General features: G+C 42.3%; 1 protein-coding gene across 2 annotated transcripts in view; it reads left to right on the plus strand.

The window, feature by feature from the left end:
* The window catches only part of sema5a (sema domain, seven thrombospondin repeats (type 1 and type 1-like), transmembrane domain (TM) and short cytoplasmic domain, (semaphorin) 5A), a 140,199-nt gene extending 127,901 nt beyond the window's left edge, over positions 1 to 12,298 (plus strand). Inside the window, exons 18-23 of one of the 2 annotated variants that reach the window (XM_030099162.1) lie at positions 1,351 to 1,521; positions 1,844 to 1,999; positions 5,130 to 5,174; positions 5,751 to 5,962; positions 9,737 to 9,975; positions 11,237 to 11,322. In XM_030099162.1, coding sequence (XP_029955022.1) covers positions 1,351 to 1,521; positions 1,844 to 1,999; positions 5,130 to 5,174; positions 5,751 to 5,962; positions 9,737 to 9,838 — 686 coding nt within the window. In that variant the 3' untranslated portion in view covers positions 9,839 to 9,975; positions 11,237 to 11,322. Of the gene's footprint in view, positions 1 to 1,350; positions 1,522 to 1,843; positions 2,000 to 5,129; positions 5,175 to 5,750; positions 5,963 to 9,736; positions 9,976 to 11,236 lie in introns of both variants that reach the window. The other variant, XM_030099161.1, reaches the window with a different exon arrangement.
* Positions 12,299 to 13,339: the final 1,041 nt, after the last annotated feature.

Genomic DNA, 13,339 nt, shown 5'->3' on the forward strand with positions numbered 1-13,339 from the left:
GTGAGAGCGCGCGCCACGCGGCTCCCCAGCAGCTTGAGCCGCCGACGCTAATGGGGTAAGCTGTTATCAGCTCAGAGGAAGACTTCGGATGGAGAGCATCCGATTCGCTTCATCCAGGACGACTTCCACAAGTGCTCCCCTTGAATAAAACACGCTTTGATTCTCCTGCGCCGGATCGCTGTGTTAATACATGTGGCACGCCTATTGTGGGGATGTTGACTGTAATAATACCAGCGCTGCAGTGTGTTGATGAACAACTCAACACTCCTGTCCCCCAAAGGAACTGACTTTTCCCAGCCTAAGTAGCAATGAATACTAATGCGTACTCAATTAGCACCCCTCTGAAAGTGAGATATTATTTTGATGCAGGCAGACCAGTGATAATCCCCCTGTGGTTAATCCGCGGCTTTTTTTAAGTGCTTGTTCAATGTAAAGGAAGAGGAAAAGAACAGGCGTTATAACTACAATTCATCTGGTTTTGGTGGGGAAAAAAAAGTTAAGTGCATGTTCTTGTTGCGCCTGCGCTGGAGATGAGACGATTCATCATCGAGGGGCAGAAATCGACTCACTTGTCACTTTTTGATAGAGAAATTACACCGAGATGACAAAAAGCAATGGCAACTTCAAATTACCTGCGTAGCGCTGCCAGACATCTTCAGGTCTTTAAAAGCAATCGAAAAGGGAATTTCTCACAATGAAGTGAGGTTTTATCCACATGATTGGCAAAGGATATTTACCTCTGTTGTGTTCATGTGCAAAGATCGCCCCCGGTTCATCACTCTTTCTTACTCCCGTCTTTTTACTCCTCCCTCATCTCCTGCTCTCAGTCTATTCATCTATTTTTACAGTGCATCTCCTTTGTGCCTTTTGTGTTTATGCCACTGCTGTCATAAATATTCATGTCTTCTAAACGTCTGCTGTTTGTCACTCGGCGCCACGTGAAGAGTGGAGCGACAACACGGCTCATGAGGCGTCATTTATCTTAATTAATCACAGTAGAGACGGAGTTCATGGGTTGAGGGGGTCAGGCATTTGTCGTAACAGCCAGATGAAACACTTTCTGTCAATTCAAAGCGCTCTCGCTCTTTTGCACATATTCAAAGTGACTCATATTTTGCCGCTCATTTCAAATGGAATGACTTCCAATCACTTCAGAGGAAATCATCGATTGAAATCACTTGGAAACTAAACTCATAAAAATATGATAGCGCACATTTCAGGAGCTATTTTCTTTTTGAAAATAAGAAACTCTGACTTTTCCCTGCTGGTCTCTGCCAGTTCCAGTTTCCTAATCTTATCACCCAGATCTTGCAGGGCTAACAGATTCGCTCTGATATTCGCTGTGTTCAGTGGACGGCAGCTGGTCGTGCTGGTCTTCATGGTCCAAGTGCTCGGTGACGTGTGGAGGGGGTCACTATACGAGGACGCGGACCTGCAGTAACCCCCCACCGGCCTACGGAGGGGACATCTGCCTGGGTCTGCACACTGAGGAGGCACTGTGCAATACACAAGCCTGTCCGGGTATGCACACACACACACACACACAAACACACACACACACACACATACCCACGGGGCCGCGCACTGACCTGGATGATAAGCAGCTTAGTGCCTCACCTCGGCCACCAATCCATCACAGGTCCATTGCTTATTTTCTTTAGTTTCTCTCAGTCGCTCAGAGGGCGCTCATGCATTACTAATATTCACAAACTCTTGCACCGCACTGAACGCTCTCATGCATACACACATACACACACACACACACACACACACACACACACACACACACACACACACACACACTGGACAGACTGTGAGCTTCGCCGTCGTTGGCTGTCTGCAGAGAGTTGGTCCAGCTGGTCGGAGTGGTCCCACTGTGACTCCAGCGGCGCCCAGCTGCGCGTGCGTCACTGCGATGTCCTCTTTCCCACCGGAAACCAGTGCTCAGGAAACAGCAGCGAGACCAGGCCGTGTTCTGCCGACGCCAATTTCATACCAGGTACACACACACACACATACAAATTCACTTCATGAAGACTGACTGTATTCAACCATTTACCTGTTGCATAACACTGATTTTTACCCACAATTTCGTTCAACTTTAACCATTGCTTTCACCTTGAAAGGTATTTTTTCACTGTTTTTTTTTTTTTTTATCTTAATGGGTTAATGCACATCCCCACCTATGCATAAAAGAAGCGGGCAAAACACACATGCACACAGAGACACACATGCGTATGTATGCACACACACACACAGACAGCATGTGAGCCCACTCATGCCTGTTTTTTTAGAAATGGCTAAGCCACTCATGCATGACCGAGCACACAGTTTTAAGCTGGCACACACACACACACACACACACACACACATCCTGCACCACCCACCGCCATATGCCCACAGCGGCAATTTAGTTCATTTCCTGGAATCTTGTGATAATGAAATATCTTATTGGTCCCTCTAAGGGACCCCTCTCATGTCAGAGGTCAGGTTCAGCGACAGGGCAGCAACTTTGGAGACGGCTGGGATTTGCGCCTTCTTGCTGAAGGACTCCTGAGTGCGGCAGGTGATTACATGGGGGCGTGAACTCAGGTGCTGCACTTACAGGCAGTCTCAACGCTCATTCCCACAGCTCCGCTGCTGTATTAGTTTCATTATGAGTCTTGTCAGGGCATCCAGAAAGCACTTAGGACAGCAATTTTACTTTTCTGAGATGGAGAAAATGTCTCCTGTATGCTGTTTTGCTCACTCAATCAGTAAAGCAGTTTTGCATTCCTCCTCACTCTTTTCTTGCATCCCTGTTTCTATAATTATCCTAACCTTCAATGTTAACGTCTCCCTGCTGATCGGATAGTTTGCGGTGTTAAAGAGATAGTGTGTGGGAGTGTTTGTGCTATTTAACAATGAAAATGGAACAACTTTTTAAAAAATAAATAAATATATTCAATACAATGAAACAGATTTAAGGTGCTAAAACTGGTAAAACAGGAAAAGACCAAATGTTCATCAAGGCTGCCGACACCCACCGTCTGTCTCCGTCTCACACGCCGAAGCTTCCTGAGCAGATCTCACCCCATTTTAAACTTTAAACAAGTTTAAAATGTTAAATAGTGTTTCTCTGCACACAAGACAACATCTGGCAACCGCTTTCCCGCAGTAAAACGAGCCCATTAACACACCTCCGGTAGCAGAGATCAGTCAACTATCAGAAAACTTGGAGTTACCTCGTTCATGGACAGACTGAAAAACATTGACGCTTTGACCGCTGAATGTGATCCAGCTGTAGACAAGATGTGAAGAGGAGCAAACAGATTGTGTGTTGCTCGAATGTGTTTGGAGGTTTCTGGTCTCCGGGGTTTACTATGTAATACTTGCAGCATCATATCACAGTAGAATCGATGCATGAGGCAACAGCATCTCTTTCCCACACTACGCTCTTCACCACACCACCGACGTTAATGATATTCTACAAAAATATTCTCATGTTTCTACACGACGCCTCTCACCTCTGAATGACTTAAAGGTCAGTTAATCAAAACTACAAAGAATTTTTAAAAAATGGGGTTGTGTACTCACCGCAAAAGTTTTTGTGCTCATTTTGTAAGATTTGCCAATGAATAGAATGTCATTTGCGAAAAAAAAAAGAGAACATTTAAATTTCATAGTTTTCCTTTCAGAATCAGTTCCCAATAGAAAAGCGCAGAAGGGATCATCAGCGGATGAACTTTCTGCAGCTTGAATGGGGATGTTTTGTTTTTTTTTTTTTCTTTTACTTCACCAACACTTTATAAAGGTGTCCTCCGTGAGGTCTGGTGAAATTGGCAGCTTTGTTATATTTAGAGAAATCACTTAGATCACCTCTTGCTCTCACTACAAACTCCAAAAAAAAAAGGTTTAAGGAAATTCAATGCAGCATGATTCTGCCTATTATTTGCAAGTAATTATGCTGTCTAGAAATGTACGCGTTATCATTTTTCATAAGCCTGCAGAGCTTTGAATGTTCACACGATATTTCATCGTTAACAACAGCTTCCACTTTATCAGTTTTGAAATTTGCAGTTATGTTAACTAGAGTCCCTGAAGAAAATTCACCCATACCCAGGGAGAACATGCAAACTCTACACAGAAAGGCCCATATTTGAACCACATCATGTTTTGTTTTATCATTTTATTCTGTTTTTATTGCATTTTAAGCAATATTTCTTCTTGGAATATTGGCTGAATGTTGATTTAAATTTGATTTCTTTTGAAAAACAAAAACTTTCAGATTCAGCCTCCAAACAGCCAGTATATTAATACAAGCCCCTGAAACCTAATCATTTCATTGGATTACCACACTTACTACGTCCAAATAAGAAAAAAAATAAAAATTTTTATTATGTGTTTTGCTTTTTTGTAGCTTAAAGCCCAGAAACTTTTAAAGAGGAACTGAAAACACACCTGCACACTCATATCTCATGCAAACCTCACATACTGACATTTGCTCAGACAGGCATCTCCCTATTGACTTTCAGTAATGCGAGACACAGAACAACATTGATCCGTGCTCGGAGAGATCATTAAAACTCCTCCATTCAACAAAAGATGCTTATCCTTATGTTTTCACGGCGTATTACATTGAAAAAACTCCAAGGACTAATAAATGATTTTTTAATATATATTTTAAAAATTTATTACATAAAGGAATTCTTAGAGTTCAAACCCAAGGGACCATTAATTATGAGACAGAATAAACATTTGAATGAAAAATACATTTGTAACCTTTCCTTATTAATTAGAGTGGATGAAATAGTCATGAAAACCTTCGCAGGTCTTCCAGAATTACCCATTTGCCTTTATACCGTCTCATCCATCCCCCTTTATGGGAACGGTAGTCCATTAAGGTTCATTAGCAACGTCTTGTACTTCATTTCCTTTAATGGAAGCTGATACTTTTCATAAACCACTCCAGGTGCCACAGTCGTGATTAGCTGCTGGAGTTTTTTACGATAATCTGCGCCACATAAGGTGCGGCTTTCATCTCCACCCTCACCTTCAAGGGTACGATTTCTCATGCTAACTCGGGGGTAGCAAAGAGTATTTTTCGGCTCTAACGCTGCTGTCTTTTTTTGTCTCTTGTCTTTTGTCAGAGGTCTCGATTGCCCGCTCCAGTCAGGAGGAGAGGCGTTGTGGAGGTAATTCATGTCTGTATCGCACCATCATGCTCTAAATCCAGATGTGAACGCAGCCAAGAACCCGTGTAAAAGACACTTTATGCATGGAGATATTTTAAATTGAGTCATAAAACAACTCTCGACTCCAAATTATTATTTTCTGCTATCAGCACCATACCTATATATTAATTACTGGATTAGGCTGCTGTTGGAAAATGCTAAATGAGCAATTAAATTATGACTCCGTTGCTGCTATCAGTTGCTAATTGCTTGATTAAAAAAAACAGCAAAAAGTATTCAGCTGTAAAACAGAGTAATGCATTCAGCAGTTTGTGTTTCAAGCTAATGAAAGATGGATATAAGTGTGTTAAAAAAAAAAACGCTCAGCGAGCACACCGTGTGAACACGAGGCAAGAAGACGCAACAAATATTCTTTATTTACTTCAACAGTTCAGGAGGATCTTGTTTTATTGGAGAACGCGCCATCGTTACCATATGAATTGCTGTTTCAAATACCGCTTTCCGCTGTGTGAATTGATGAAGAATCACCCCGCAGCTGCTCCCTCCATAAACCTTCCTCTGCCTTTCCCCCCGCAGATTTCAACCTCTTCCACATGATCGCCGTGGGGCTCAGCAGCTCCATCCTGGGCTGCCTGGTCACCCTGCTGGTCTACTCGTACTGCCAGCGCTACCAGCAGCAGTCGCACGACGCCACCGTCATCCACCCCATCTCCGCCGCGCCGCTCAACACCAGCATCACCAACCACATCAACAAACTGGACAAATACGACTCCGTGGAGGCCATCAAGGTGTGTGTGTGTGTGTGTGTGTGTGTGAGGCAGACGTCCTGCGGGGTTCACTGCGGCTCACACGCGGCAGATGTAGCGGGAAAGCGTTTCCACGCCGTTTTACACTTGCGTCACGCTCCCGTTCTGAAGCAGCGAGCGGCGGTCGGCCTCGGCGTCAGTTGTGATTAAAGTAACTTCCTGCTCCCTCGTCGTGAAACCGATAGGCGGCCGGCTCCTCTCGGTGTGCTCCTCTCGGTGTGTGTGTGTGTGTGTCTCAGTGTGTGACTTTGTTCTGTGTCAGTGGTCATACGCTGCTTTCTCATAACACACTAATGCAATTACTTACCGGCGCGTGGGTGAGTAATCAGCGAGGAGGCTCTGCATCTGCACGCTTCGCCCTCTCTTAGACGGTTTCTTTGTGCGGTTATTGCGTCCTAAAGTGCAGACAGTCGAATGTGTCAGAGCCAGTGGAGCAGATCCAGCTACTCTCGTGGCACAAACAGCCTCTTATCCACTGATACATCAGGCCTTTAGTGCCAGACCGGCCCGGCGATTAGTGCTTGTCCACGGATGCTCAGTGCTCCAGCTGGTTTTTTTATTTATTTTTTATTTTCTTTCAAGGATTCCCCATGCTCTGTGCTAAAAGGGATTTCAACCACTTTAACATCTGGTGCTTTCTTAACAGTTTTACCTGAGCAATGAATGTCGTTCTGCAGTTTATGATTAATACACTATGCTGCATAAGCTTCCACATTTTTTTCAAAGTTACAACTGATGATGAGCAAATGTTCATTATACAAGGACATTTTGCATAAATCATCACCTTGGAGAAGTTATACTTGCTGAGTCCTGCATTTAAATATATATATATATATATATATATATATATATATATATATATATATATATTATCTATTTTGCAGCTCGGCTTCATTATGTTCTTGTTAGGAACCCGAAAAGTCTAGGTTCAGGTTGATAATTTAAACATATCATTCATTATGCAGTGATGTACAAAGAGTTCTGTAGAAAACATTTATGAAAAACAATCAGCTTGTGACTGAAAAAGTTTCCGCAGTCAGCAACTTTGTGGAAAATTCCTGTGACTGCACCTGTCGAGCTTCATTTTTCACAGCTGAGATGCAGTTTCACAAAAATTTTGTGGTGGAATTTGTAGTAATCTTTGAAACTATGGGTCCTTGATTTCAGAAATTGCTGCTTTTTATTTTTTATTCTTTTTTATTCAATCCACAAGTGACAAAGTAGCCAAGGACCTGTGACAGTATCTAGAAGAGGACAAAGAAAACGCTGACATTATTTATTTGTTTATTTATTTTTTGTCTGAATAAAACCTGCTACTCTAGTTAATTATGTGTTCAGATCTGACTCTGAACTGTATACTTTGTTCCTTGAGTTAGAACTATTCTTACTTCTCTCTTGAGTGTGCGTTGTTTTTCTCTGGATGCTCCGGTTTCCTCCTACAGTCCAAAACCAGACATTTTAGGTTGGTTCTGTGACTGAGACATGCCGTGGTGTGATGTTTCTGTCTGTCTGTCTCCGTCCTGTGATGGACAGGCGACCATCCCAGAGTCAGCTGTGACCAGCGCAAGTCCCCCACGACTCAAACCACCTGATCTGCTGAAGCTTTACACCCAGAGAAATTAATATTACGTAACACAAAGCTGATCTACAAACAGGATTGTGTCTGAGAGATGTTCAAAATAACACCAATATACAACACCCCGTGTGTGTGTGTATGCCAATAGATTGCACAGTGTGATTCACTACCTCTCAAAACACTGTGTGTTGTTCATTTCTGCATCTGTTTGAAACGGAGGTGCAAACCAGATGCTGCTGTCATTGTAGTGAGAGGCATCTCCTCACATTGTCAGACGTTATCATCAGACATTTTCTGTGCTGCAGATCAAACTGGGACAGTTTTTGACAGATCATTTGCTGCACCACTACGGTACGTTTGGAACATGTCCAAAAAGTTTAGCGGTTGCAGGGGATCAAACTTCCATTCAGTCACTCCACAGTGAAGACAGAAGTTGAATCACAGAGGAGAAAATTAATAGATTACTTCATTTTTAATGGACATATAAATTAAGACTATTACATTATGGAGGTTTTAGAGATTTTCTGTATGTTTCCCACATTGTTAAATATTAATGTTATATAACTGAGTGTGCCTTTATTGAACTCGGCTTTAGATCATTGTGAACGTTAGGCTCAGACAAGCCTGTGTCAGCTTTTCCTTAGATGTTCATCAATTTCGGGCACAGCGGCAGCCGGCAATATCATGAAGCCAGCGTCAAATTGCAAGCTGTCTTTGCCGCAGGCGTGTTTGAAATTGAAAGGGAAGCTCTCTGGACAGTGGGCACAAACAGACCGTGAACTGTATTGTTTCATTTAGGAGATAAACAGAGATCCCACACTGAAGCAAGAAGCAAGCATGGTTTTGAGGCTGGTGTCAAATTACAAGCATTTGCATTGCATGCCATCAGGCTCTTTGCTCAGGAATGAAAGCAGACAGGAAGTGGAATCTTAAGGAATGGGTTTAAAGATACTTTATTTATCTATATTTAACGACATGAGGGTTTGTACAAGTATAGAATCAGTCAAGATGCTTTGTTTTGTTTTGGCTTTTTTGTTGTTTTACTGTCAGATGAGAAAAATCTATTGTGACTCTAATGGAAGTGTTTATAAAAAAGAACATCTGAAAAAAGAAGCAGGCTCTTACAAATGTAAAACTTTTGTGATGATTGAATAATTTGCTTTTTCGAAGAGGGTTTGGGCTTATTCAACAATTTCATTTTAGTTTCGAATTAAATTCAGACATTGTTTATTAAATATCACCATAACAGTCAAATGGATTGTGCTTTAGTCTAGATGATAATGACTTGCAAACCAGATTTTTCCTTCCAACTTGTTCAATATTGAATTATTCATTATTCACAGCCGTGGCTTTTTTATCTTTCTCACATTTTCACTGAATGACTGTAAACCGGAGGCCCAGACTTATTTATAAAGTAGCAGATACGTGATATTCCACTTCATTAAAAGAGACTCTCAATGTCATGAGCTAAATAAATGTCATATCGGTTTGTGAAACAAATTCACAGAAATCGGAAATAAAAATGTATTGTGAAACTGCCACAGTGTAAACAGATGCCGTTGCTCCGAGGAAACTTCTGCCAGTGAAATTTCATTAGACGACGAAGGTGTGAGGAGCGTTCATCTGTCATGCAATTAGAGTCAGGAGCAGTGAGCATAATTCACTTAGCGCAGTTACAAATAGCAGCGGATATGAGTATAGACAATCCATGGGAAACTACAAAAGGAGCTGCATGACAAATGAACAAAGTCTAATTTACCAAAAAGCACGTTGCGCCTCGAGGCCCCCCGCTCGCCGAGCGAAGACAGGTTGAGACGCCGCCGTGAATTTCCCAGCATTAAGTGTGCAAAATCACGAGAGGCCTCTTTTACGTGTTTATCTGGAGAAGAGATGAACATGCAATGCCATATTTTACTGTATTTGGCTCGAATTCTGATGTTGATGACTCCTTAGTCATTTTTTTTTAACGCACGGTAGATCACAGGCGCCATTCAGATTGGTTTTTTTTTTTTGTTTTTTTTAGCCAGCTGGAGGATTTCCAGACGTCCTCACAAATCTAATGCAGCACTTAGCTGTAGTTTTATGTCGAGTTGATCATGTTTTCAGGCCTCCTGTTAGACAGAATGAGACCTCGGGGTTTCTGTGAGGATGACTCTTGCCCATTCCTCTCCTCCTTGCAGCCAGACGTGTCGGTACTCTTGCCCCTGGACGACCCCGCCATGCACCAGCCTCTCTCTGCTAACATGGGGGTGTCTATGCGTGGACTGGAGATTTTCTACTAACCACTGACCTCTGATCTCTGCAACATGCCGCCTCTTGACCCCCCCCCAACAACTCTTTCAACCCCAACCGCTACTTCTTCCTCTTCCCCAACGTGCCCCGCCCTTCCACTTCCTGTGGCACTTCGTGTGTGTGGCAGGTTGGCGTACAGTACTCTAGTTTCTCTTTCTCTGCTCAGATCGCTTCATCCCTCCATCATGACTCCCTCCCTTCTCCCTCCCAGCTTGTGAGAAGGCAGTGTATCCCTCCCTTATTTTTTTCTCTTAAAAACAAGTGCTTTCATTTGCATGTTTTTTCATGTTTTTCTTTATTATTTTGTTCAGTTTTTTCTTTTTCTTTTTCTTTTTTTGCCTTGATTTGATGGGTTGCGGACTAAAAAAATTCATTATGATGTTTCGTTAAACTCCTCTGTTGCCTCTCTATCACTAATGCCACTTTGTAGTTGAAGAGAATTTCATCTAAAGAAAGAAAAAAACTAATCAAATATAATCACTCTTAGGCCAATTACTTAGATTTAAGGCAAGACATAGAAGATGATGCTAACAAGCGTCTCAGCACAGCTGTTTAAAAGCAGCCATGGGGCCACCTGCAGAGACACATAACCATCTTTGGGGCGGCAGGAGTGTTGATTACATTCCCTTTGCGTGCAAATCACATAATGGGAATGAAGCAAAATATACGGGTTTTCCGTCCAGCACACTTGTTCGCCATCAGTGTCAGTTGGAAGCATCCATCAGCTCCAAATGCAGCATCATCAAGTGTTCAATTACACTACCCTAAGGGACCCTAGAGCACACACACACACACACATAAATACACACAAATACACATAGAGACTGCGCACGCATATATTTTGCAAATTGCTGATGCTACACAGCGCTCTGCATCAGAGGCTCTTTCCATGTTTACCACATCACACAGACACGTAGCACAGACCGCCACCCCCATGGCTCTTCCTTATTGTTTAACGGAAAAGTGAGTCTCCTCTGATTGATTTTTATGGTTTTGATTGTCCTGAAGGACCAACAATCCGAGGGTCATAAAAACTGCTGATGCTGGGTATTAGAGATGACAGAGGTGGTCGTACGGATGTGCATCCAAATAATTCAGCCCTGTGGCGGCTTCTCATTTTTTTCCAGCCTGTTTGCAAATGCTTTGACCTTGCTCTGTGAAATGTATGTTTCATTCACTGAGCGACCTCCCATTGATTTGTGTTGCTCTTGATTTTTCTTTTTTTTTTTTTTCCTTTTTTTATGCTTTTGGGGATGCTAGATGGATTTGCTTTTACCTTGCCATCTGGACTGAATAATCATTGATACATGTGTTGCATAAAACTGCCGTCTGACTCCTCTCTCTGTCTCTCTCTCTCTCTCTCTCTCTCTCCTCTATTTCATTCCCAGGCCTTCAACAAAAACAATCTGATTCTGGAAGAAAGAAATAAGTACTTCAATCCACAGCTTTCTGGGAAGACCTATACCAATGCATACTTCACTGATCTCAACACTTACGATGACTATTGAGCTCTCGCCTCCACGCCGTAGCGGTGGGGACGCTCGATTTTCCATACATTCGGACTGTATTCTTTTCTTTGTGCTTTGTATTGAGATTCGTGACACCACGCGTGGGATGTCCCACTCTGAGACTCGATGGCAGCTGGTACGTAACGAAAACACAGACACACAGTGTTGCCAACAGAGGGAAATACCCACTTCCTCTCAGGTGCCTTGGGGTACACTCGGAAAGCTCGATATCTTGGAGGCATGTTTTGCCTTGACTCTCGCCGAGAAATGGACGACTGGATTTCCTAATGTGGACACAAAAGGAAAAAAAAAAACAAAAAAAAAAACAAAATAAAAGTTAACTCAGCTCAAAGACACAATGGGATCCCTTTTAACTTTCCTGTGACGCCTCCGAAACAGACCTGTATTTGTAACAATGGAGAATAACCACAAATCGCTTTGCATGACTTCATCTGACGTGTTTCTCTCTGCCGTTATGTTTCATTTTGCATGATTGATCGCATTCCAGGTTTTTGGGGACTTGCAAGCAGCGTCTTTTTTTTTTGTTTGTTTTGTTTTTTGTCCTGCGGGTCTTAGATTCAGGACTGGTTGCTGTGATGTTGTGATGTTACTACAGCAGCAGTCTCCAGATGGATGAAAACCACCTCCAGTCCTGGAATCGGGATTGTAGATATTTGAAGTCTGTGATCACGTTTTTCCATGTTTTATGGTTTTTTTTTTTCTTTCATATTTTGCTTTTGATTTCTTTATTTCTTCTCACAGTTTCAGGTTATCAAACTATCAATGTTAAATTGTTTTTCTCATTTTTTTTTTTTACTTTGAAAAAAATATGATTTTTGTACAGAAGATTAAGTTTGAAGCCTATGTCTGTAGATTTTCTAATTGCATTTATTCAATGTCCCAAGTGTTTAAGGAATATTTTCTTTTTGAAAAAAAAAAAAACGCTTATGTGCATTCTGTCAATTAATTGGGAGCATCAGTCTACATCAAGTTTAGTCTTTGTCATTGTACTTTTTATATATTTTTTGTAAAAAAAAAAAAAGAACAAATGTTTTTGAATTTTGATAGTGCTCTTCCTTCATTTGGCTTCAAGGTTAACAGCGTATTTGTGCAAGCAGGATGTTAACAGCATTTACTGTACAGACGGAGCGTAGCAAATACAGTTCTCCTGAACCCCAACTGGAGCATTACCCGTGTACTGTAAGATGAAATTCATTCATCCAATTGAGATTTTTTTCTGTTGAGACTGTATAACCAAATATTAGGTTATTCAATGATTCGGTTGCAACTAACTCTTATTTTTTCATGTTTGCTTGTGTTACTGTGCATAAATTAAAATTGCTTCGTACACAAAGTTCTTTTCGCGGTGTGAGTTGTGTGGGTTTGAAGTGATTTTCTCTGACCTGACGATGACTCCGGACGATCCGGCGCACTCCCGACAACTCAACACACTTTGATATTCCTCCAGCAACACTCTGCAAAACTACTGCACACACCAGCACTCCATAAATCATCCCAAACCAGAGGAAAAGACTCCCCCCACCTGTTTTTTTTTTTTTTTTGAAGGAGTCTTCAGCAGAGCCCCGCAGTGACAAATGGCATCGGCAGCAGTGGAAGGATTCCTGAAGGATACAAATCCTGCACGGCGGCGGGGTAAAGGTGGTGCGGGCGGAGTCCGGACTCTAATCTGTATGATGGGGCGCAATACCACACACTGTGCCGTTCTCCATCAACCTTCAACCTGACGTCCCATCTGTGTGCAGAGGGTAATGGAAGGGGCGTTATTAATCACCCCGATGTTTGGTTGGTTGAGGGTCTGATTTGGGGAGAATTAATCTCTCTTTACCTTGACTTCATTCTCACCACCTGAGGAAGAAGAGATGCATCAACAGACGCTCCGTGGTTGTGTGAGAGGGCGACGCGTCGTACGTCCGTGCTTGAAGTCGGGAGAATGGCGCAGTGCAGCTGAACGTTTATGTTTCA

Source organism: Salarias fasciatus, chromosome 9, assembly GCF_902148845.1.
Source record: "Salarias fasciatus chromosome 9, fSalaFa1.1, whole genome shotgun sequence".
Lineage (NCBI taxonomy): Eukaryota > Metazoa > Chordata > Actinopteri > Blenniiformes > Blenniidae > Salarias > Salarias fasciatus.